Raw genomic sequence first — 22,556 nt, forward strand, 5'->3', positions numbered from 1 at the left:
ATGATGGAGCCATCCCTGTGGCCGGGAAGGAGGCGTTTCCCTGGCCCCACGCTGGCCCTGGGCCAGGCTCCGGAATGAGACGCCCTTGCACCACACCGCAGCTGGCGGCGCGCGGGGAGCTCCCACTCACACCTCCCCGCCGTATAAAACCCCGGTGCGCCGCAGCCCGCCCAGACCCAGGAGAGCCCGTGGAGCAGGTAAGTGGCCCATCCGCCACCACGGGATGGGGTGGGGGGGGGGCCGTGCCCAGGGGTCCCGCCACCCCTCCACATCACCCCCCCTCCACTTTTTGCTCCCACGCTCGGCTTTGCCATGACTTGCCGCTGGGGCAGGGATGTTCCTGCCGCCGGGACGTGTCCCAGCAGCTCACCGCATCCCGGGGCTCCTTCCTCGCCCTGCACTCGGTCCTGGCTCTAAAGGAGGGGAAACTCCCCCCCCACCACAATCCGAGACCTGAGCTTGGCTTTCTTCCCCCACCAGCTCCCCCAGACCTCATCGCAGAGGACAACCCTGCCGCCGCTGCCACCGAGGACCTCCGGACCCCGCGAGGAGCAGCATGGGCCAGTGCAACTGCCGCAAGAAGCGCAAGGTCCATGAGCGACGCCGTGGCACCGGGAGGGCTGGGACCCCCCCCTCAGCGGGGGCGCAGGGCGCAGGGGGCACCCCGCGCCGTCCCACCCCTGGGAGCAGAGCCCCGGGCGCGGGGTGACTCAGAGCAGCACGGCCGGGCCAACCCCATCCTGGAGCCAGGCTCCAGCCGAGGAGCTGGGGGGATATTTCAGGGTTTGGCGCAGACTTGGAGCCACTTGAAAGCTCGGGGAACCAGGCGACTTTCTCCGGCTCCCCTGGACTCACCTTTGGGAGCTGCGCTCGCTCCTCGCAACCTCTCCAAGGATGCCCAACGGCAGAAAGTCTCCTGTTTTCCTCGGCTTTCAAACAGGGGATGCCCACCCTGCGTCCCTTTGCACCCACGGAGGATTTGGCCCCGGCTGGCTGAGCCAGGGCGCGGGGCTGAGGCTCCGAAGATGGCTGGGTTCTTCCTAATGGGCATCGCCTGCTGTGGTTTCACGGTGTTTCGTGGGGAAACCGCAGATGCTGAGTGAATCACCGTTTCCCTTCAAACGCAGCCTCGGCTAATTAGCGCCAGCGGCTGGGCGCGTGGGTCAGGCCTGTCTCTGCCCCCCACCTTGCCGGGGAAGGGGTCTGCACCCTGATGGCGGGGGAAGAAGGGCTCCTGCTGCTGCCCAGCCCCATCCCGGCAGGCGCTTGAGTTGTCCTGGGCACTGACTCACGCCGCCATCCGCCACTTGTGCAAAGGAGAGGAAGAACCAGTCCGGACGGCCGCGGCGGCCCCCGTGCTCCGTGGGTGTAGCACCTGGAGACGCCAGGGTGGCTAAGCCCCTCTGGCCCCGGGCAGGGAGAAGCCCGGGCAAGCAGTGACGGGGGGGTGACATGCCTGCGGGGAGGGGTTGTCACGTCGAGACGGAGGGGGATGACAGCTCTGGGGGGTGCCGAACCAGGCAGAGCATCTATGGAGGGATGCAACGGCTGGGCGGAGGGTTCTTGCATCTGTAGAGGGGTCTCACGCCTGTGTGGTGGGGTCTCACATCTGCAGAGGGGGTCTCACATCTGTATGGTGGGGTCTCACATCTGTAGGGAGAGGTCTCACGTTGATAAGGGGGTTTATCACGTCATTGCGGAGGGGCTGAACATCTGCAGAGAGCACTGGTGCGTCTTTTCGGGGGGTGGCCTGTCTATTCAGGGGCTTGTCCTGTCCCTCTGGGGGGTGTCCTGTCCCTCTGGGGGGTGTCCCATCCCTCTGAGGGGTGTCCTGTCCCTCCGGGGAGGTGTCCCACCAGTGCTCACCCTCTCTCCTCCTGCCGCGCAGGACTGCCAGGAGCTCACTGACGTGGAACGGGCCATCGAGACTGTCATCAACCAGTTCCACTGCTACGCGGTGAAGGGGCAGAAGGAGTACCTGACGCCCAACGAGATGCAGGAGCTGGTAGTGCAGAAGCTGCCCCACCTGGGAAAGGTGAGGGGTGGGCAGGGGGAGACAGGGTGGGCACGGGCTGCCCGTGGGACCCCACAGCGCCATCACCCCCATGCTTTTTCTGCCCCCTCTGCAGTGCGTTGGACCGCTGGAAGAGAAGATTGAATGCATGGGCAACCCTGACGAGGCCAAGCTGGAGTTCGGAGAGTACTGGGACATGATGGGGGACGCGGCCAAGGGCTGCCGGAGGAAGTAGAGGGTGGCGGGGGACGGGAAGGCGCCCGAGGCCTCAGGCTCTGCACCGAGAAGCGCGAGAGGCTGCTGGTCCTGGCGGGATGCGCCTGGGAAAATGCAGCGTTGCTCCCGCCGGGGCTCGTCTCCTCCCCGTGTCCCCGGCCGGGGCGGGGGGATCCCCCTGCCCCGCTCCGTCCCTGCCCTCTCCCAGCTCTCCTTCCCATCAGGAAACCTCCCTTCCCACCCCCAGCTCCGGCCCACGCCGTGGCGGGAGGGAGGTGGCAAGGGGGTTCCTGGCCCTGGCTCCGGAGCCGCCTTTCTCCGTCCTTCGCTCCAGAGCCTTTACCCCCGGGGTTGTCCCACCTCCGGTGCCCAAAACCCTCCAGTTGCAGGTCCCCCAGCCCCAGAGCATCGCAGCCAGAGGGACTCGGCTCCTTTCCCCCCAAAGCCCTTGGATGTGCGGGCTTGTCCCCCGACCCTGCGCCTTGCCACCCGATGGGAGCCCCTTTGTCACAGTCCTGCCTCGTGCTCCGAGCACCTTCAGGGACATCCCAGGCTCCAGCACCGACGTCCCTGTGCGTGGCCTGGGTGTATTCCCTGCACTTCCCCCAGTGCGGGAACCGTGGTACCCCGCGCCTGCCCGGGTTTTTGGGGTGCTGTGCCGGGGTGTGCTGCCTGCACAGTGCTCCCCCGCCTGCCCCCTCGCCAGGGATGCTGGCCCCCAGCTGGCGGCTGGGCTCGGGGCTGGGACGGTGGCGGGTTGTAATTGGCTTGCATCACTTGCAACCATTTTTGTATAAATTAATAAAGGAAAACACTGGAAAAAGAAAAACTAAACCCAGCCGGGATGGGGTGACCTCATTTGTCCTTGGTGGGAGAGGGAAAGGAGCGGGGCCGGGGGGGACAGGGCTGCAGCGATGGGGGCTCTGAGCATCGCTGGGTGGTGTGGTCCCGCTCGCCCCAGCGCAGAGCACCAGGGTGCAAGGGATGTGGTGGGTGTGCGAGGGGTGCTGCGGGCATGCGAGGGATGCTGTTGTGGGCATGCAAGAGATGCTGTGGGCGTGCAGGGGATGCTGCAGACGTTCAAGGGACGCTGCAGATGTGCAAGGGATGCTGCAGGTGTGTGAGGGATGCTGTTGGGGGCACGCAAGGGATGCTGCAGATGTGCAAGGGATGCTGCAGGTGTGTGAGGGATGCTGTTGGGGGCACGCAAGGGATGCTGCAGATGTGCAAGGGATGCTGCGGGCATGCACGGTGCCGTGGGTGTGCGCGGGCACTGTGATGGCCATGGTGCTGCGGGTGTGTGTGTCACCACAGGTGTGCGCGGGCACTGAGGGTGCTCACGGGGCCGCCCTCATGCCCATTGCAGGGGTGGCTTGTGCTCGGTGGTCCCTATTGAGGGGACCCCACAAGCAGAGCCGGGGCTGTGTCTCCGGAGCAGGCACCCCGAGGGCTCTGTGGTGCCATGCGGCCCCGCTCTGGGCTGGAGGGAGCGCAGGGGAGACCCCGAAACCCCAGGCTAAGAAAGCCCCGGGAACCGCAAGGGCAGCAGCGAGGTCCCACCTGTGCCAGGTGAGCGGGGGATTTCTGTCTAATTACAGCAAATTGGGAAACTGTAAGTGCCACAAAGCGGTGGCTCGCTGGGATGGAACAATTAGCTCAGGCACCGAGCGCACAGAGAATGAAGAAATGGGCTTGAGAGGGTGCAGGGCACTCGCGGAGCCTGGTTGTCCCAACTTTTTCCTGCCATCCGGGCTCTGTGTCCTGGGGGAGCCTGTGGGCAGCCCTGGAGGCGCGATGGGCACCCCAAAAAGGGAGAGGGTGTGGGCACCTCAGCAGCACCTGCCTCACCTTGCGAGGAAAACAATAAATAAATAGATGAACCAAACCGAACCGAACCAAACCAAACCAAACCAAACCCCCGAGAAATATGATGAAACTGGGCTGGGGCGGCGGGTCCTCCCTGCCGCGGCGGCAGCACCGACACCGCGGCTCGGCCACAGGCCACCCTCCGTCTCCTCTCACCTTGGGGTGGATTTCACAACGAGAATGACTATTTATTGTTCCTGCCTTGGAAATAAATACATGGAAATTAAGCAGAAAGGTGTGGCGTGCATTTAATTAGAGGCAGGAAATGTGTCAAATGGTTGGGGTGATGGAGGGGAGGAAAGGGGAGCCAGGGCTCCCGGATCCTCGTCCCAGCACCGGGGCTGGGAATGTGCCGTGGGAGTGGGGACTCCTGGCTCCTCTTTCTGGTTTGGTGACCGGCTCCCCGGCGTGACGGTGCGCTGTCGGGAGGGCGGCAATTCCATCCTCCTGAGCCACCCTCCGTAAGTATCTGTTGTAACTGGAAAGCCCTCGGAGGTGGCAGGAACAGCTCAGCCCATGGTGGGGCGGTGGGTGCCCCTCGGTGAGTCAGCGAGTGCCGAGCGCGGGGACACGGCACCACGCTGATGGAAACGCCAAAATATGGATTTGTCCATGGCGAGGTGGCCACTGCGTGAAGGAGAGGTGGCCCCAGGGCACCCATCACAGTGGTCACCAGAGACCCCCAAAAAGCCAGGGCTCAGCATCCCCTCCACCAAAGGGTCCCGTGGGGCAGAGCTTGTCCACGAGAAGCCAAAATGCTCCCGACCCTTCAGACCTGGAGCTGGTGGGAATCCGGGGGGAGACCAACCTCATCGGGGTGATCAAAATGGCTGGGAAGTGTCTTGTGATGGGTTTGGATGGGACGTGGCTGCTCCGAGCACACGCACACGCCCTGGATGCCTTGTAAAAATAAGGGCCTGGATGCGGTTGTGACATCTGCCAGGCACAGGAGGGTAATGAAAGCCCGTGATTCAGAGGTGAGCTGTTTGCCTGCAGGGTCGGGGAGGGATTCCCACCCTCCTGGGATGTTGCATCAACGACATCGGCGCATCTCGGCTGAGAACGGGTTTGCTTCCTCCCAACCGAGATTAGGAAGAAGCCGGTGGAGAGCCGGGATGACACATGGCGTTTTTTTTCCGGGATGGGAGTCCCAAAGGTCCTCTGAGCAGGTGGCTCCTACCTGTAATGTATCACCTCCTACTTTGCATCCCGAAATATGCAGCTCCCAATAATGCCCGTATCTAATCTTGGCATCAAATCGCTGCGCCACGGCTCTGCTAGACATACAGGGGTACAATTTGCTGGGAAAATTAATTACGGATGTGACTTTACCAGCACAGCTACCATCCGAGAAGAGCCTTATCTGTCCCAGTGCATCTAGAGATGGCTGAGCTGGGTACGGCACTGCTTGGAGCCGGGGCTTGTGCTTCCAGGGCCCCAGAGACACGCACCAGCCCTTTTCACCCCTGAAAACAAGTGGGTTTAGTTCAAATAAATGATGCCCCCCATAACGGAGGGTCTTCGGTGGGTGTGTGGGGTGGTTTGGAGGAAGGGTGGCTGGTGGGGACACGCCATGGGATGGAGGAGCCGGGCTTCTGGCTGGTGCCTGGCTGGATGGCGGTGGGTTCGCAAACCCTGGGAGCAGGCTGGAGTCACACTGCGCCTGGCAAACCGCCCCTTCCAGGCAGTGGGGTCTCTTTGGGGTGGTCCCCAAACACCGGCCATCACCCCACGGCCACGGCCAGGCACCCAGCAGCCCCCGGCAGGGAGCCGGAGCCCGCTGCTCGCACCGACCCGTCAGGGTGTTGCAATCCCAGGGAGCCATTTCCCAGGTGAGTCCCGGCCCGGGAACGCCCTGAGAACGTCAGGGAGGGGCGGGAGCCTCTTTAAAAGCCGGGCTGGGCCCGTCGGTATGGGTGCAAGGTGAGGAGAGAGCGGGCGTGATCGGCTCCCACTGCCCGGGCTGCCAAACCGGCGACAGACGGACACAGCGGGACCCCCCGGACGGAGCCAGGTGAGGCTCCGGGCCGGGGATGGGAAAGGCGACGTGGGCACCCTTGGGGTGGAATATCCAAGCGGGAGCAGCCCTGGGACGTGCCGCTGCAGGTTGGGTGGTGGAAAACCCCCGAGCCCTTCGGCAGCACCGCGCGTGCGGGGCCGCGGCGGAGGGGACCCGACGGATGCTGGGGGGACACCGGGAGGAGCTGGGATGGGGGGCGGGTGGTCCGGTGTGGGGCTTGGCAGCATCCATCCACCTCCACTGCATTCGTCGCCCTACGCTGCCTATGGAAAGCCCAGCACATGGGGTTGCTGGTGGGGTCTGGACACTGGAAAAGGGGCACTTCACCCCGGTTTTGACCCCCCAGAGCTGTGCCTGGCTGTGGGTCCTGGCTCTGGGCACCGCGCTCGAGGGAGGAGGTGGAGCGGCGAAGGAAGAGGGGGCACCGCGGCGGCGGGAATGGAGCAGCCAACGAGCCCCGTCCTGCCTGTCCCGCCCCGCTGGCGCCCGGCCGTGCTGCCGTCCCCGCGTCCCACCACTGTGGTGATGTCCCAGTGCCCCAGGCCGGCCCTGGGGGGCACGTGGTGGGGTTGGGGCTGCGCCGTCCCGGATGGGCTGGTGCCGTGAGTCAGCAGCGAGGCTGCAGCCACGACACCCCGAGGATGGGCTGGGCACCGGTGGCGGGGGGGGACTGCAAGTGGGGACCCCGGTTGGGTGCAGAGGGTCGGTGCTTTTGCACCCTTTTTTTGGCAATTAATGGCCCAGGAGGAAGAAGGGCCAGAGCCGGAGGTTTGCAGTGAGTGGCTCTTGCGGGGCCGTGCCGGGGTGACCGCCCTGGTGGCCACCAGGGATGGTCCCTGGTCCTGGGATGGGGTGGCCCTGCGGTGGTCCAGCAAAGGCTCCCGTGAGGACAAGGAGGGCTTGGGAGGGCAGGGATGAGCGCGGGGAGCCCGGGGCTGAGCCTCCTGTCTCCTGTCACCGCCCTGATGTGCCGCCGTCCTTGGCCTAGGGCTGAGTTTGGGGAGGATGAGCGCAAAGAGAGAGGGGCCCTGAGCCAAGTCTGGGGCGCGGGGCAGGTCCTGCCGGCTCCCTGGAGCCACCGGGCTGCAGACACCCTCCTGGGCGATGTCCCCAGAACAGGGGGACAGTGTTGGGCCACCCCTCTGGGCTCCAAACACGCCGCCCCATTGGCTTCCCCCAAGACCCGTGCGGCCACGGCTGCCGTGCTGGTCGGTGTTGCACCGCGAGCTGGTGTAAATCAGCACGGCTCCACAATGGGGAGCATCACGCTCCAGGAAAGGGCCAAGGCAGGACAAGGTGACTCAGTTTCCGTCCTTTCCTGCCTGCATCCTGCCCGGGATGTGGACGCTGGACCCTGTGACGGGGACCATCCTGTTGGCTCCGTCCATAAGGGAAGGAGCTTCCCGGCTTGGGGCGGCCTCGGGACGGCGGAGCGAGGAAGAGGGACCCCGGACATCGAGCAGACAGGCAGGATTGGACCCTGGGGAACAGGGGACACCCGCGCTGGGCCCATGGTGGGGCTCGGGCAGGACCAGACCTGCCCTGCCGGGGTGTTCCCAGAGCCGTGAAGCAAGAGGAGGGGCCGGCCAGTAATTCCTGCCCTCGTCCCGCCGTGGCTCCCAGCCCCATTCCTCCCTAATGAGCCCTGGGAACCGTCGGCCGCGGCCCTGGCGCTGCGGAGCCCCGCGGCCCCTGCGCCATAATTGCTGCCCCGTCCCACGCACGGGGGCGGCCGCCCCGGGGGGACAGGTGGGGCAGCTGGCGTGGGGTTGGGTGCCGCCCCGTGGCACGGGGGAATTTTTTAGGGTGATCCTGGATAGCGCGGGGAGACCAGCACCCCTTTTGGCTTTCCATGGAAGCTGCTTTTTGCCTGACCCGGGGGCTCGCGGCGACCCCCATTCGTGCCCTGAGCGATGGCAGCGCAATGGCACGCCGCCTGCCCTTCCGCCCCGTGTCCTCCAGCGCGCAGAGGGTCCCCATCCCTGACCCCCCGCCTCCCCGCAGGTGACGGTGGGCAGCCATGGCAGAATGCACGGAGCTGGAATGGGCCGTCCAGGTGCTGGTGAACAACTTCGACAAGTACTCAAGCCGCCGCTGCTGCTGCAAGAAGCCGCGGCGCATCAGCAAGAAGGATTTCCGCAAGATGCTGAGCTGTGAGCTCAACCACATGCTGACGGTGAGGCCGGGGACGCGCGGGGGGCCGGGGCACCGGCTCCTCACCCTTCACGGGGTGTCCCGTCCCCTTCCTCCATGAAAGCACCCCTCTTCCCCCCGCCTTGCCCCGGTGTGAGCGGCTCCGCTGTCTCCCCCAGGACACCGGGAACCGTCGGGCGGCCGACAAGCTCATCTGCGACCTGGATGAGAACAAAGACGGGCGCATCAGCTTCGAGGAGTACTGGACCTTGATAGGTGGCATCGCCAGCCCCATCGCCCAAATCATCCGCCAGCAGGAGCTGAGCGTCAAGCTCACCAAGTAGCTGCCTGCATCGGGATCAGACCCCCCTTCCCCCAGGGCTCCGTTTCCACCCCCCCGGGCTCAACCCCTGCTTCTCCGCGGCTCCCCGCTTCTCGCCTCTCCCGCTGCCGAGCCCTGCCCCGAGCCCCGGTTTGCCCCGGGACACCCGGGTCTCCCGTGGCTTTGCTGCCTGAGCCACACCAGGGTGCAATCAGGGCGAGGAGACCCCCCTGGGTGGGAGCTGGGGGGTGGGAAGCCATCACAGCCTTGGCCGGGGGGGAGGGTTCCTCCTTGCCCCACACCATGCCATCCCTGCTCTTTCACAAGCCCTGTCCTTGCTGGGCTGCTGGGCAAGAAGCAAAGGGAGAGGCTTCCCCTCATCTAGGACATGAATTCTGTCCGTTCTCAGACCTCTGGGGCATGGCCCCACCAGCAGAAAACCCGTCACGACCGGGAACCCCCGTCCCCTTGGAGCTCCCCCTCAAAGTTAGGGGTCTTTTTGGGCCAAGGCTGCCTTTCCCCCCTGCCCAAGCTGGTGAAGGGTCTCGCCCTGCCTGGTGCTCTGGTCCTTGGGGCTCGGGGAGCAGCGCGGTCCCGGCCGAGCCAACACCACCGTGGTTATTTATTGCAGCAATAAAGTTCGGAGGAGTGACGCTGAGGCTCTGCCTTCCCTGGGGGGTGTGTGGGGGTGTGTGTGTGTGTGCCCCCGCAGCACCAAGGGGATGTGGGGGGCTGAGGGAGGGGGCCTGTCCTGTCCCCCATCACCCAGGGATAGTGATACCGCCCAGGGCTGGGCTCCCTGGGGCTGATGGAGCCACCACGAGGTGTCAGCAGACACTGTGGCCTCCCGGCACCCCGCCGGCCCCGCAGCACCCCGAGCTGCTGCCTGGGGCGCAGGGTGCGGTGGCTGCTGCTGCCACCGCACGTCGCGGGGGACCCTCTCCACGTCCCCCCCGAGCAGCCCGGGATGACACCCCCGCACCCATGCACCGCAAGGACGCAGCCACCCCGACACTGGGGTGTCTCGGGGGACCCCTATTCCCGTATCTCGGGGCATTGCCCCACCCGGGATGGGAGAAAAGCTCCGTGTCCCGGCGTGTGGCGGGTCACCCCGGGCTGGCACCGCTCGCTGGGGACCATGCCACCACCCTGCTCGCGGGGCCCTGTGATGCCCACGGTGCTGGCCGGCAGCCCTGCTGAATGACGGGGATTTTCCACTGGGAGGGGACTGGATTTTCCACGAGGTGCCCCCCCGGCGACCCCCCACTCCCGCTACAGGGCGGTTGCCAGCACCTTGGAGCTGGGACCCCCATCCCCTTCCAGCCCGGCCCCCCTGGCTTTGCTGACCCCACTGCTGCCCATCCCGATGCTGGCTCCTGCCTGTCCCCCTGCCCACGCAGCACCGGGGGTCCCGGGGGAGCTGGGGGTGCCCCCGCGGGAGGCGTTGGCAGCCGGGCAGGGCTGCGGCTGACTCAGGGGGGAGGAATCCCTCCCGGGCGAGGGCAGGGCGCGTGACTCACCCCCCTGCTCATGGGGCTCGGCGGGGAGCGGCACCCGGACGCTCGCACGGGATCGTGGCGATCCGGTGGGATCCAGGGTAGACTCTTGGGAGGGGATCTCTCCAGGTGGGACCCTCAGGGTGGGGGGCAACCAGCCCCCAGCCTCTCATTTCTCGATGCAGATCGGTTGCCGTGCAGGGAAAAAAATGCAGGATATCCCATCCCTGGAGGCGTTGGAGGCCAGGTTGGGCTTGGAGCAACCTGGGCTGGTGGGAGGTGTCCCTGCCCGGGGCCGGGGGGGGAACGGGATGAGCTTTATGGTCCCTTCCAACCCAAACCCTTCCATGATTCCACAATCCCCCGCCTCACACGCATTTCCCTGCAGCCCCCGCACCCGTCCCAACCACATTATTCCCTACCCCGGAGCTGCTCGGAGCAAACGTGGGTGCAGGGGGAAGCCGTTGGGGGGGGGCATGGGAGGGGCTGCTGCAGGGCAGTGGTGTGCAGGGGACCGGAGAGAGCGCTGCAGGGGCATCGGTGTGAGCAGGGGGGGGTTTCTATGCCCCCGCTCCTCCTGGAGACCCTCCTGGACACTCTGCACCACCCCATACGGCAGGCAGGGAGGGGGGGCAGCAGGGGTTGCAATGGGGATGGGGCTGCCGGCCCCAGTTTAGGGAGCTCAACCCCCCGCTCCTGCCCTCGCGTCCCCGCCGGGAGCAGCCCCAGGCACCCAGCTGGCCCAGCCCCGGCGGCGCACCAGCCTCCATGTCCCACCTGGAGCCAAGATTTGCTAGATTTTGGAAAAGCGCCCCAGATATGTTCCCCCACGGTCCCTCTCCAGCCACCATATCTCTGGGAGAAGGAAGACACGTATCCTAGGATCCCAGAATGTGTTGGGTTGGAAGGGACCTTTAAAGGCCATCCAGTCCAACCCCCCTGCAGTCAGCAGGGACATCTTTAACCAGAGCAGGTTGCTCAGAGCCTCCGCATCCTGTATCCTCTGCCGTCACCGGAGACGGAGAGGTTGGCTGTCTTTGAGGTGCTGGAGGCCAGGCCAACTGGAGCTTCTCCAGACGAGGATTTCCCTGACCCCCTCCTCCAAACCAAACAGGCTCTCGCGGGTGGGCGGCAAAGTGAACATCGCTGGGGGTTTGCAGGGAAAAGCCGCGTGCCCTCCCCCGGGAGCAGCCCCCTGCCAGGATGGCCACCGCCCTGGAACAAGCCCTGGCCTCCAGCATTGCCACCTTCCACGAGTGCCCGGGGAAGGAGCGTGACTGACGTGTACTAGCTGAGCAAGGGCGAGCTGCCCAGCTTCATGGGGGTGAGCGCGGCGACACCCAGGACTGAGCCCCACCAGCATCCTCACGTCTCTCCCCACCACTGGGGCAGATGTGGGGTCCAGGGAAGGGCTCGTTCCTCCCTGAAACAGGGTCCTCCCGCCTGCCGAAACCACCCATCGCGGTTGATGCCTACCCGTGCCATGGCCGTCCTTGACCCCGCTGGTGCTCCGTGCCAGGAACAGCCGGATGAGCGCAGCTTCTGGGTGCTGCTGAAGGACCTGGAGAACAAGGACGACATGACGGACTCCAAGGAGCACGTGGTCCTCCTGGGCTGCCTCAGCACGCTCTGTGATGACTTCTGCACTATGGCTTATGGCCCCGCCAGCCAGCATCGAGTCCTAGCCCATGGCTCGAATAAAACTTCTGTCACCTCCCCAGCCCCGCTGCGGAGCCTGTTCCTTTGCACTGGGGCCACTGGGATGGGAGAACTTGGGACCATCTGCCTTGGGGGTTCCTGGGCCACCCAGAAAGCTGTGCAGTGACAGCTTAGGGGGGGACCTGGGCTAGTGACCAACTTCCTACAGGAGCCCCAAGGGATGTCCCAGCCCTTCTGCCCATCCTTTGGCTGGTCCCTCGGCCCCCAGACTCCCCAGTAGGGCCGGCACCTCCTCCCAGTAGCACCCGAACCCACTCACCCCCCGCTAATGGGATCACACAGCTCGTTAGGCAAAAATGAGGTGCGGGCGAAACCACCCCGGCGGAGCTGCTGGGAAAGCCTGGGGGCGCAGGGCACGCTGGGCAGTGCCACCCCACCGGGGCTATAAATGCCCATTGCACAGTGGCCACGGCACCCCGGCTCCTGGCTGCTGCTTGCCCTGCGCCCACTCCGGTGAGTCCCCGCTCCCCGTCCTCCTCCTGCATCCCTGCTCCCGCGGCTTCACTCTCCAGCCACAATTCCCCCCGCAGTCGCTGCACCCCAAAACGCCTCCCGGAGAGGCATCGTGGACCGATTTGGGCAAAGTAAAGGGGGACACACGGGACTCCCGTTGCCACCCCTGACCCCATCCCCGGCGCTCTGCCCTCCAGGTGCGCAAGAAGCTGGCGATGGCGTGTCCCCTGGAGCAGGCGCTGGCCGTGATGGTCTCCACCTTCCACAAGTACTCGGGGAAGGAAGGGGACAAGTACAAGCTCAGCAAGGCAGAGCTCAAGGAGCTGCTGAACAAGGAGCTGCCCGTCTTCGGGAGCGTAAGTGGCCCTGGGGACACATCCCTCGCGGGTGGCCAGGGAGGAGATGCGGTGGTGGCAGGAGCAAACCAGCCTGGGGTCTTGCCACGTAGCAGGGTAAAAACAAAACGGGGTGAGCCAGGGTGGTCTCGGAATTTGCCCCAAAACACACCCGGTTTGGGGCACGCCGGGACCTCCTGCTCCAGGCCAAGCCGTGGGGAGGAGGAGGGACGAAGCCAGGAGGACCTGAGCCATCAGCGTGCTCAGAGCCAAAGGAAACTTGGCTTTCTTACACCCACAGAAATATTTTGATTGGCAAAGAAAATGGCGCTCCTGCTTCAACTTTTTTTAAGCCTTTTTTTTTTTTTTTAACCCCCGCTTCCCCTTCTGGCCTATAGTTTAAACTGGGAGGAGACTTTTTTTTTTTTTTTTTTACCCAAACTTCCTCCTGACGGAGAGGCTGTAGCCGTGCCAGCACGCCCCGGGTCACGCGAAAGCCACCTGCATTTCCAAAGGCCACCTCCTTCCAAAAGGCGAAGAGAAAACCCTCCTTGCAGGCAGGGGGAGGGAATCCCAGGCTTTTACATCCCTCCTCGCACGCAGCGGGGCCGGATGGAGAAGCCCCGCGCCCCCAAAACCCCTTGCCCCCACCGTCCTCTCCCCCTTCTTTCACAGAAGCAAATGGACGAGGTGGAGTTCAGGAGGCTCATGAACGACCTGGACCACAACAAGGACAGCGAGGTGGACTTCAAGGAGTACGCCTGCTTCCTGGCCTGCGTCGCCATGGGCTTCAACGAGTTCTTCAAGGACGGCCCCGCCAAGCAGCCCCGCAAGAAGTGATCCCCCCCCCAAAACCCTGCCCCCGGCGCCGCCGCGGGGCTCTCAATAAAAGCTTTGCCAAAGCCCGGGTTGTGCATCAGCAGGTTTTTGTATGCCGTAGGTGTCGCGGGCGGCCGGGTGACTCACGCCTCCCTCCAGCTCCGTGGGATTTTCCATGGTGCGACTCAGCCCCAGCAGGCATTTTATTTTTTTATATATATATATTTTTTTTTTTTTTCTGCAGAGAAGCCAGAGCAAAACAGCTCAGCTGCCGCCTCCGAGCGACACACTTGGGCACCCCCCCCGAACCCCGTCCTTGATGGCTTGGGGAAGGGTCCGGCGCGCATTTAGCTCAAAACCAATGAGATTCCCTGAGCCCAGCTCGGCTCGGAGGCCGGCACAAGGGCAAGGAGTTGGGTTTGGGGAGAGAAAGCCGGTCCGGAGGAATGCGCCAGCCAAGATGCGAGTCCGTGCAAAGCCCAAAAGCCAGAGCATGTCCCAAATTCCCGCAGAGAAGAACCGTTTCTGGAGGAGACCCTTCGCCCCCCCCGGATGCGGATGAGCCCTGCACTGGAGAGGGTCAACCTGAGCCCCCCAGTTTTACCACTGAGCCGTGGGGCCGCAGATAAATGGCGTTTTCCTGAGCGCGTCAGCCTGTGATAGCAGCTGGGAAACGCGGGGCTCCCCCACCCCCCCAAAGCCACCGCGGCTCCTGGCGGGTCCGGGCAGGTCCAAGGAGGTGATGCAGCTGCTCTCCAGCTTCTCCCAGCGGCCACAAAACCCCAGAGAACCCCCCCCAGATTCAAAAAAGAAAAAAAAAGGCCTTACAAAGCCTTGGTGTCATTGCACGGCAGGGCAGACCCCATCCCCGAGCGCCCCAAGTCCTCCCTGAGCCCCCCAAGTCCTTCCAGCATCTCCAAACTTTGCTCTACCCCTTCCCAGGGTCTTTATAAAGAGCCCCCAGGAGCTTCTGCCCCCTCCCAGTAATTTACACCAATTTGCACTCGCTAACGGGGGACACGAGGTTCAGGCTTGGGGGTGAGTTTTTTTGGTTGTGGGTTTTTTTTTTTTTTTTTCCAAAAATCGTCCTTAAAGAAACCCCCATGACCCGGAGAGGTGCTGTTTCACATCCTGCTGGGGCTTCGGAGCGCACCGGAGCTGGCGGCGGCGCTTCATCCCCTCTTTTTGGTCACTCTGGTCCCCGTCAGCGGCGGGTGCCTTTGTCCCGGGGGGGCTCGGGGACAACTGGGGCGAGGGGGGTTTGTCATCCCTCGCAGCAGGGTGAGGGACAGCATGGGGTTGCAAACTGCTGGCTCCTGACTTCCCCCCCCTCCCCGCCCCGGCAACTCCTGGACACGTGCCCGGGACACGCAGACACCAAAACAGCGCTCCGTTACACAACGGGGCATTGTGACGCGCCGCCCTCGCAGCTAGGAAACGGATCGCTCGGAGTCGAGTTAAAAACAGAAAAAAAAAAAAAGAACCCCACAAAAAAAAAACCCTCACCCAAAGCCCAGCACAAAACCAAAACCGGGGACGAAGGCCGCTGGGGGTTGTGCGGCTCCAAACATCCCCAGGGATGCTGCCAAGAGCATCCCGCCCTGCGCCGCCATCGCCTGCCCTCGCTGCCCCCCTTGTCCCTCGGGGTTGTCCCGTCCCCCCCCCACCCCCGGGTGATCCCCATCCAGCCCCCAGGGACGCTTTTCGCTCTTTCTAACCCAAACCAGCCCCCTGGCAGGGCAGGAACCGGGCGATGTCGGGGGGGCCGGGGCTGCTCCCAGGGTTTCCTCTCTTCCTTCGCCAGCCAATGTCGGGATGGGCGCGGGCGCCTTCCCACCGGAGCAGCGAGGGAGGTGGCCCAGGCGGGGCTATAAATGCCGGGGCTTGACGCCGGCTTCGCCTCCCGCCCTGCCCGTCCTCCGCTGGTTCCTCTGATTTCTCGGTGAGTTGGATTTTTTTTTCCCTGCGACGCTCTGCTCCCCCCGGCCCCGCTGGCCCTCCAGATGCTCTCCAGATGTTGCCCACGGCGCGGCTGCACCGTCGTCCCCCCCCGCCCCCCGCCGGAGGCCGGGAATGAGGGGTCCCGCTGCAGCGAGCTGAGCTCTGAGGTGGCATTTCACCTCGGGGGTGCCCTTTCCCTGCCCGACTCGGGCAGGAGGGGGCTGCTCCCTCTCCCCCCCAGTATTCTCCCCTCCGGCATGGCTTTTGTGGAGGTTGCTCAGCACCGGTGTTAGACGACAACACCCAGCCCGGCTGTGGGTGAAATTAGGGAACAAACGGTGACGCATCCATGTGCGTGCCTGGGAGCGGGGCTCTGGAGCTGCCCGCGTGGTCTGGGAGGCTGGTGGGTGTCCGGGGACGCCAAGCTCCGTTCTCACCCCCTTGTGCCTCCAGACTCGCTGGCATCCCCCATGGCGTGTCCCCTGGAGCAGGCGCTGGCCGTGATGGTGGCCACCTTCCACAAGTACTCGGGCAAGGAGGGGGACAAGTACAAGCTCAGCAAGACGGAGCTCAAGGAGCTGCTCATGAAGGAGCTGCCCAGCTTCAGCGTAAGTGCGGGTCAGGGGGTGCCACCTCCCACGGGCAACGCTGGGACTCGGGGATGTAGCCCTTGATGCCAAACTCCATTTTAACACCCCCCAAATCTTGCCGCCGGGCAGGGTCAAACCAGCGAGGCCAGCCTGCAGCAGCTCATGTCCCACCTGGACTGCAACAGCGACAGCGAGGTGGATTTCCAAGAGTACGTGACCTTCCTGGCCTGCATGGCCATGATGTGCAACGACTTCTTCCAGGACTGCCCCGACAAGATGCCGCGCAGAAAGTGAGCAGGGGGCACCAACCCCCCCCCCCTCCCCAGGCTGCATCACCTTCCTGATGCTCTGTCAATAAAGGTTATTTTAAAGAAAATCTTCCGCCTCCTTTGCGACGGGGGTTTCTCGCCCCGGAGGCTGGGGTTGGGGAAGACGCCGTTTCCCTTCCGTGGGCGCGTTGCAGGTACCGGGTGAGGAGGGGAGAGCAAGGGCGCGTCCGAGATGGAGTTTGCTCCGTCGCAGCAGCCTGAGCCCTCGTAAACCGCCGGCGGGGTTGGTCCCCACCGGCCACGTTGGTGTGAGTCACCGGCTGGCAGCACCCTGCCCCGCGGCCCCAAGAACTGCTCCGGCTACGGCAGGGCAGGAGCTTTCGCAGGCGTTAATGCCTCCGGCCGGTGCCATGATAACAATAAACAGCTCTTCTTTTTTTTTTTTTTTTTTTAAACCGTAATTATTAAGCTTGCACGGGCTCAGCATCTGTCCCCCCCACTACCTGCTGCCCCGCGGGGCAGGACCGGCCGCGTTGGGGAGTCACCCGGGACCCTTGTCCTCTCCCCACCCCGGGTGAATCCTGGGGTTTCGGTCACGTTCCTGCCCGGGGTGGGGTTGTGGCGTGCAGAGGAGTGACGTCCCCCCTGCAGCCAGCCAGGCCCCCCCGGACCGCCGCCGTGGGAGGACTCGGCCCGTGGCTATAAACGTGAGGAGCTGCGTAGCCACAGCCCTCCCTTCCCCGCACCGCAGCCCGCCCTGCTCTCCTCTGTAAGTCGCCATTGCCTCCCTTCCCCCTGCCCCCACCCCCCGAACCTCTGCGGCCAACCCGGGCTTGCGTGTCGAGCTGCAGATGTGCATCATCCCCCTTCCAGATGTGGATGTCCCCCCCCTGCCATCCCACCCCCGGGAGCCGGACCTTCGTCAGGCGGTTGAGCTCTGCTCCCGGAGGCGCTGGTGAGCGGAGATGCCATGAAGGCTTTGCTTCGTCCAGCCCAAACTTTGTGTCCCCCCACACTCCCCCGGCACCAGGATGTCCCCTCTGCCAGCCCTGGGGCTGCGTGTGGAGGTGGCCGGGTGACACATCTGTGCCCCGTGAGTCCCCCTGCAGCCACCCGCCCCGGCTGATGTAACGCCCCGGGGGTGAAGTGAGAGTGGGGGTGCTCGGGAGCCCCCCCCCCAGTTCGGGGCCGGAGCCAGGGGGGCTTCACTGAGCGAGCAGGAGGGTGGCAGAGCATCCCTGGGGGGAGAGGGAGCCACGCGCCGGGGGTCCCCGCTCCAAGGCCGGACCAGCTCCCGGCCACTCGCTGAGCTCCCCTCCACCACCTCCCCCTCCTCTGGCTCCGGACCCGGAACATCACGATGACGAGGAAATTAATTTCGAGGAGAATGTCACCTTCCTGGGGACCCTGGCCACGACCGATGGCCACACTCTGAGGCAATGCAAAATTCCTGAGCCAGCCGGAGGGATGAGGGGCCGCGAGGGCCCTTTGGGGTCCTTCTGTAAGGACCTTTTTGTAAATTTTTTAGTCATTTCCTCCTGTAAAGTTTTGTTGCTGTGCGCATGGCTATTTTTGAACTTTAAATAAATTAAAACCTCATGGATAGCACTGTTTTTTTCCCTTGCTGCGGGGTGGGGTGGCAGGGACTCGGAGAGGGGCTGCACCCCCGGTGCTCCGGTCCCCACACATGGATCCCGTTGGGTGCTGGGGAGGCTCTGCCCATCCTCCCGCCCGGGGATCCCACCTGGGCACCGCACCCTTGGCTTCGCGAGGGCTGGTTTGACAGGAGACAGGGGTGGAAGCTCATCCCCTCACTCCCCCAAATGGAGGGCGCAGGGCTTGTCCCACGCACCCCCGCTGCCAAGATCCAGCGCTCACTTGAGCACCAACATCAGGAAAAAAAAAAATAATAAAAAACCATATATCCATCCCTACAGGCTCAGTGAAACACTCGAGAGCGCAACGGCACCGCACTTGCATCCCGGAGGCAGGTGAAAGGGACCCCCCCTACAAGCCCTTGGCCCCTTTTGTGCCCGACCTGCGAACGTTTGAAGCTGGCGCGATGCTGTTCACAGTCGTCCCAGCCCGCGTCCATCCACACCCCGCCATGGTGCCCTCGGGGCTGCATGGGCTCCGTCCCTGCGGCACCAGCCCTCCCAGCCCCACGGCCGCACTCGGCCATGGAGCAGATGCCAACACCCCACCGCAGCTCCTGCACCGCAGCGTGGGCTGCCAGGGCATGGCCGCCGTGCCCCGAGGCAGGGCATGTGCCAGGAGCTTGCCGGCACGTGGCTTCCATGGCAGGTTGGGCAGCAAACGGCAGCGTGAGGTCCCACGGCTCACGCCTGCCCCTTCTTGCCTGCCCCACGGCGCATGCGTGTCTCCTCCCGCACCTCCCTTCGCGCCTCCCCACGTGTGTCCCACCACATCTGGCACCCCGTGTCTCGCTGCGCAGCCTGGGGAGGATGCGCCCATCTCCCTCCGTATTGGGTTTGCGTGGCAAGGTTGTGGTAGCCGTGGGCTACAGGGGTGGCTTCTGTGAGCTGACGGAAGCTTCCCCCATGTCTGACAGAGCCAATGCCAGCCGGCTCCAAGACGGACCTGCCGCTGGCCAAGGCTGAGCCCATCAGCGGCAGCAGTGGTAGCATCTTTGTCATAACATTTAAGAAGAGGAAAAAAACCCTGTGCAACTACAGGCAAAGAGAGGAGTGAGAATATATGAGAGGAGCAGCTCTGCAGGCACCAAGGGCAGTGGAGGGGAGGGGGAGGAGATGCTCCAGGCACCAGAGCAGATATTCCCCTCTACCCCATGGTGAGGCAGGTTGTCCCCCTGCAGCCCGTGGAGGTCCGTGGTGGAGCAGACATCCACCCAGAGGCCGTGGAGGTCCATGGTGGAGCAGACATCCACCCACAGCCCGTGGAGGTCCGTGGTGGAGCAGACATCCACCCAGAGGCCATGGAGGTCCATGGTGGAGCAGATATCCACCCACAGCCCGTGGAGGTCCGTGGTGGAGCAGACATCCACCCAGAGGCCATGGAGGTCCATGGTGGAGCAGACATCCACCCACAGCCCGTGGAGGTCCGTGGTGGAGCAGACATCCACCCAGAGGCCATGGAGGTCCATGGTGGAGCAGACATCCACCCACAGCCCGTGGAGGTCATGGTGGAGCAGGGGGATGCCCGAAGGAGGCTGTGACCCCATGGGAAGCCCGCACTGGAGCGGGATCCTAGCAGGACCTGTGGCCCCGTGGATAGAGGGGCGCATGCTGGAGCAGGTTTGCTGGCAGGACTTGCGACCCCGCCATGCTGGAGCAGTCAGTTCCTGAAGGACTGCATCCCATGGAAGAGACCCACGCTGGAGCAGCTGGTGAAGAACTGCAGCCTCTGGGAAGGACCCATGTTGGAGAAGTTAATGACGAACTGTCTCCCACGGGAGAGATGCCACGCTGGAGCAGAAGAAGAGTGTGAGGAGTCCTCCCATGAGGAGGAAGGAGCAACAGAGACAAGGTGTGATGAACCAACCACAACCCCCATTCCCCATACGCTTCAATTGCCTGTCCCCCTGTGCCACCCAGAGGTAGAAAAATCAGTAGCGAAGTTGAGCCTGGGGAGAAGGGAGGGGTGGGGGAAGGTGTTTTTAAGATCAGGTTTTATTTCTCATTATCCTGCTCTGACTTGATTGGTAATAAATTTAACTTCCCCAAGTCGAGTCTGTTTTGCCTGTGACAGTACTTGCTGAGTGATCTCCCTGTCCACATCTTGACCCGTGAACCTTTCATTGTATTTTCTCTCCCCCGTCAAGGTGAGGAGGGGAGTGATGGAGTGGCTTTGGTGGGCACCAGGCATCCAGCCAGGGTCAACCCACCACACCCTCTGTCATACAACCCGTCCCTTTGTTTCACTCTTTTGCAATTCAGGCTTTTTCTGGCACCAGTTCCTCATGCTCCTGGATCGGGAGGCTGATGGGAAGATGTTTCATCACTGCTGTCCTTCCCGTCTCCTAAAAGCCTTAATGGCTACCATGGGCTTTTTGCTGTGCCAGTCCCACCAAGCATGGATTTGGGGTGAAGGGCTTGGGCATCCTCGGGCACGGGCTCCTCACCAGCCCTCCCAAGAGTCTTTCCCCCAGGATACTCAAGGTTTATCAGCCCGTGCCAGGCACTGGGAATGCCATGGGGTGTCCCACAAGTGGCAGCATCCCCACGACACCAGGAACAGCCAGCGATTGCCAATGCCCTCGGTTACCATCAGGCAGCAGTTACGGCTGTCGGGAAATGCCACCTCCTCAGACCAGCTGGCAGGTTTCTGGCACACTGGCGTGCTCAGATTTGTAACATCTTTCTTGGCTAGCTGTTAAGAAATGATTCAGGCTCATCATTTTGGAGAGGTGACGTTGGGGTGGGATGCGTTGGCCAACCCCCCAGTGCAGCAGCGTGTTGGGGGCAGACCCCACACCTCCAGCCAAATTCAACAGCATCAGGGTGGATGAACCACAACCCCCGCGGGGAAAACACAGCATCATCCCACTGGAGACCCTCACCCAGTGCCTTTCGTGTGATCCGGGAAAATTCCTCTTCCATCATCTCGGCAAAGACCCCCAAACTCTGCAGGAACGTCCCAGCTCCTGGGAAAGCCCCTGCACCGTCACCAACCCGCAATGCTGGCTCCCTGCAAACGTCTCTTTTGGCGTTTCCTTGTTTTGCCCTAACGAGTTTGGTGCGTCCCCTCCCTCGTTAACAGTGGGAGCAGCTAGTTCCTGGAGCCAGGCAAGAAATTGCCACCTGGGTGTGCTGCGAAGCCTTGCACAATTCCTGGGGTTATTGCCCCGAAGAAAATTTGAGGGTGTCACTAAATCGTAGCTCAGGGAGAGTATAAAAGAGACCTCGCCTCCACCGCCGCAGTCACTGCTCCTGCCCGCTCCTCTCCTCCCGTGCACCGTCTCCTGCAGAACTCACCCCAGCACTGCTCATAGGTAAGTAGGTCCTTGCCAAATGGTGGCTTCAGGCTTCGTGCTGCTGGAAGTGCCACCGGGGTGAGCCAGACCCTGTTGGGCTGCCAGCGCCTGGCTGGGGCTCGCGGAGGATGAGGGGGGTCCTCCTCCTCCTCTGATGGGGTTTAATGTTTTGCTGCCTGTCCCTTCCTAGCAAGATGAAAACCGACCTGGAGCTCGCCTTGGAGTGCGCCATCAACATCTACCACCAGTATGCTGTGAAGAAACCCATAGATGACTACCTGAGCAAGAATGAGTTCTCGGAGCTGCTGAAGGAGAACGCCAAGCCCTTCCTCCACAACACCATACCAGTAAGAGCCGAGCATGGCCCAGCTCTCCTAGTGCTGGCGAGAGCTCGCAGGAGTGGTGACCTCCCTGGGGCATGGGGGTGGCTGAGGGTGTCCCAAAGGGGAGGGAAAGACTTTCTAGGGTTTTCCTGAAACCACACGATCCTTGTTGGGTGAGCCTTGTGCCGTAGCTGCGGGCTGGCAGGGTGACCCCAAATCCCGCTGTGCTTCAGGTTGACTCTTTTTCATGTTTGTCCTGCTGCAGCCTAACCTGTCTGTTGATGACTACATAAGCAAGCTCTTCAAGAAAGCAGACCGCAACCAGGACGGTCGCCTGAAGTTCACCGAATTCCTGACCACGCTGAATCTTGTATTCATTGATGCCCACAATAGGTCCCACAAGAGCCATTCAGATGCTGGTCATGGCCATGACCATGGCCATGACCACGGCCACGACCATGACCATGACCATGGCCATGACCATGGCCATGGTCCCAGGAAGTAAAGGGGTTCCCAGGGTGACTGTGCCCATGGGATTGTGCTCTTCCAGCAGCATCATCCCTTCCATTTGTCTGCAAGCACAGACAAACCTGTAACCAAAGCTCTACCATCTGCTTCTGCCTATGTTGTTGAAATAAAATTTCTCTCTTCAAGCACCAAATGCATCTGTATTACGTGTCCTGTTGTCTCCAAGGAGGATGCAATATGCACCCAGCCAGTGGCTGGGCGGGCTTCAACGCAGATTGAACTGGAGAAGCAAAAGGAAAGGGAAGGTGGGATGGGGGGGACGCTGGTCCCTGCAGAGCCAGGACAACCCAGCGCTGCTGGGTCCCCGCTGAGCAGCACAGGCTGGTGAGTTCCCCATCTTGAAGCACATCAGACCCCAACATGCTCCCACTGCCTTCCCAAAGCTCAGCGGGTTCCCTGCTCTTACAGTTTGAAGAACCCACAACAATTTATTGTCATTTAGACAATTATTCCTATCACCCGATGACCCCTGCCCACCCAGGAAGGGGAATCAGGAAAAAACAAGGAAACCCGAGGGTTGAAATATACACTGATTTAGTAGAATAAGGCTCAATAATT

General features: G+C 63.0%; 5 protein-coding genes across 7 annotated transcripts; all 5 read left to right on the top strand.

The window, feature by feature from the left end:
* Positions 1-78: 78 nt before the first annotated feature.
* On the top strand, positions 79-3,034 carry S100A14 (S100 calcium binding protein A14). Of its 2 annotated transcripts, XM_054182668.1 has the most exons (4): positions 79-197; positions 481-589; positions 1,889-2,035; positions 2,130-3,034. In XM_054182668.1, the coding sequence occupies exons 2-4, from the start codon at positions 557-559 to the stop codon at positions 2,247-2,249; spliced, it is 300 nt and encodes a 99-aa protein (XP_054038643.1). In that variant the 5' UTR covers positions 79-197; positions 481-556; the 3' UTR covers positions 2,250-3,034. The 2 variants fall into 2 exon arrangements, with proteins under 2 accessions (XP_054038643.1, XP_054038642.1); XM_054182667.1 differs by lacking the exons at positions 79-197; positions 481-589 and having other exon boundaries at positions 1,531-2,035.
* A 4,415-nt stretch (positions 3,035-7,449) lies between these two features.
* On the top strand, positions 7,450-9,214 carry S100A16 (S100 calcium binding protein A16). Of its 2 annotated transcripts, none has more exons than XM_054182761.1 (3): positions 7,450-7,583; positions 8,121-8,292; positions 8,429-9,214. In XM_054182761.1, the coding sequence occupies exons 2-3, from the start codon at positions 8,137-8,139 to the stop codon at positions 8,591-8,593; spliced, it is 321 nt and encodes a 106-aa protein (XP_054038736.1). In that variant the 5' UTR covers positions 7,450-7,583; positions 8,121-8,136; the 3' UTR covers positions 8,594-9,214. The 2 variants fall into 2 exon arrangements, with proteins under 2 accessions (XP_054038736.1, XP_054038737.1); XM_054182762.1 differs by lacking the exon at positions 7,450-7,583 and adding an exon at positions 7,714-7,865.
* A 2,868-nt stretch (positions 9,215-12,082) lies between these two features.
* LOC128900946 (protein S100-A4-like) lies at positions 12,083-13,414 on the top strand. The gene is given in 4 exon segments (XM_054182641.1): positions 12,083-12,135; positions 12,137-12,239; positions 12,437-12,595; positions 13,250-13,414. Coding segments are annotated over 4 exon segments (480 nt in total).
* A 1,779-nt stretch (positions 13,415-15,193) lies between these two features.
* Positions 15,194-16,300, top strand: LOC128900947 (protein S100-A4-like). The gene is made up of 3 exons (XM_054182642.1): positions 15,194-15,335; positions 15,788-15,942; positions 16,054-16,300. The coding sequence occupies exons 2-3, from the start codon at positions 15,805-15,807 to the stop codon at positions 16,216-16,218; spliced, it is 303 nt and encodes a 100-aa protein (XP_054038617.1). The 5' UTR covers positions 15,194-15,335; positions 15,788-15,804; the 3' UTR covers positions 16,219-16,300.
* A 5,041-nt stretch (positions 16,301-21,341) lies between these two features.
* On the top strand, positions 21,342-21,975 carry LOC128901165 (protein S100-A12-like). The gene is made up of 2 exons (XM_054183004.1): positions 21,342-21,494; positions 21,736-21,975. The coding sequence occupies exons 1-2, from the start codon at positions 21,342-21,344 to the stop codon at positions 21,973-21,975; spliced, it is 393 nt and encodes a 130-aa protein (XP_054038979.1).
* The last annotated feature ends 581 nt before the right edge of the window (positions 21,976-22,556 follow it).

Source organism: Rissa tridactyla, chromosome 23, assembly GCF_028500815.1.
Source record: "Rissa tridactyla isolate bRisTri1 chromosome 23, bRisTri1.patW.cur.20221130, whole genome shotgun sequence".
Taxonomy (NCBI): Eukaryota; Metazoa; Chordata; class Aves; order Charadriiformes; family Laridae; genus Rissa; species Rissa tridactyla.

Coding starts and splice junctions, on each gene's coding strand:
- S100A14 (XM_054182667.1), top strand. CDS start 1,532: ATGGAGGGATGCAACGGCTGGGCGGAGGGTTCTTGCATCTGTAGAGGG. Junction 2,036..2,129: donor AGCTGCCCCACCTGGGAAAG/GTGAGGGGTGGG, acceptor CCCCCTCTGCAG/TGCGTTGGACCGCTGGAAGA.
- S100A16 (XM_054182761.1), top strand. CDS start 8,137: ATGGCAGAATGCACGGAGCTGGAATGGGCCGTCCAGGTGCTGGTGAAC. Junction 8,293..8,428: donor AGCTCAACCACATGCTGACG/GTGAGGCCGGGG, acceptor TGTCTCCCCCAG/GACACCGGGAACCGTCGGGC.
- LOC128900947 (XM_054182642.1), top strand. CDS start 15,805: ATGGCGTGTCCCCTGGAGCAGGCGCTGGCCGTGATGGTGGCCACCTTC. Junction 15,943..16,053: donor AGGAGCTGCCCAGCTTCAGC/GTAAGTGCGGGT, acceptor GCCGCCGGGCAG/GGTCAAACCAGCGAGGCCAG.
- LOC128901165 (XM_054183004.1), top strand. CDS start 21,342: ATGAAAACCGACCTGGAGCTCGCCTTGGAGTGCGCCATCAACATCTAC. Junction 21,495..21,735: donor TCCTCCACAACACCATACCA/GTAAGAGCCGAG, acceptor GTCCTGCTGCAG/CCTAACCTGTCTGTTGATGA.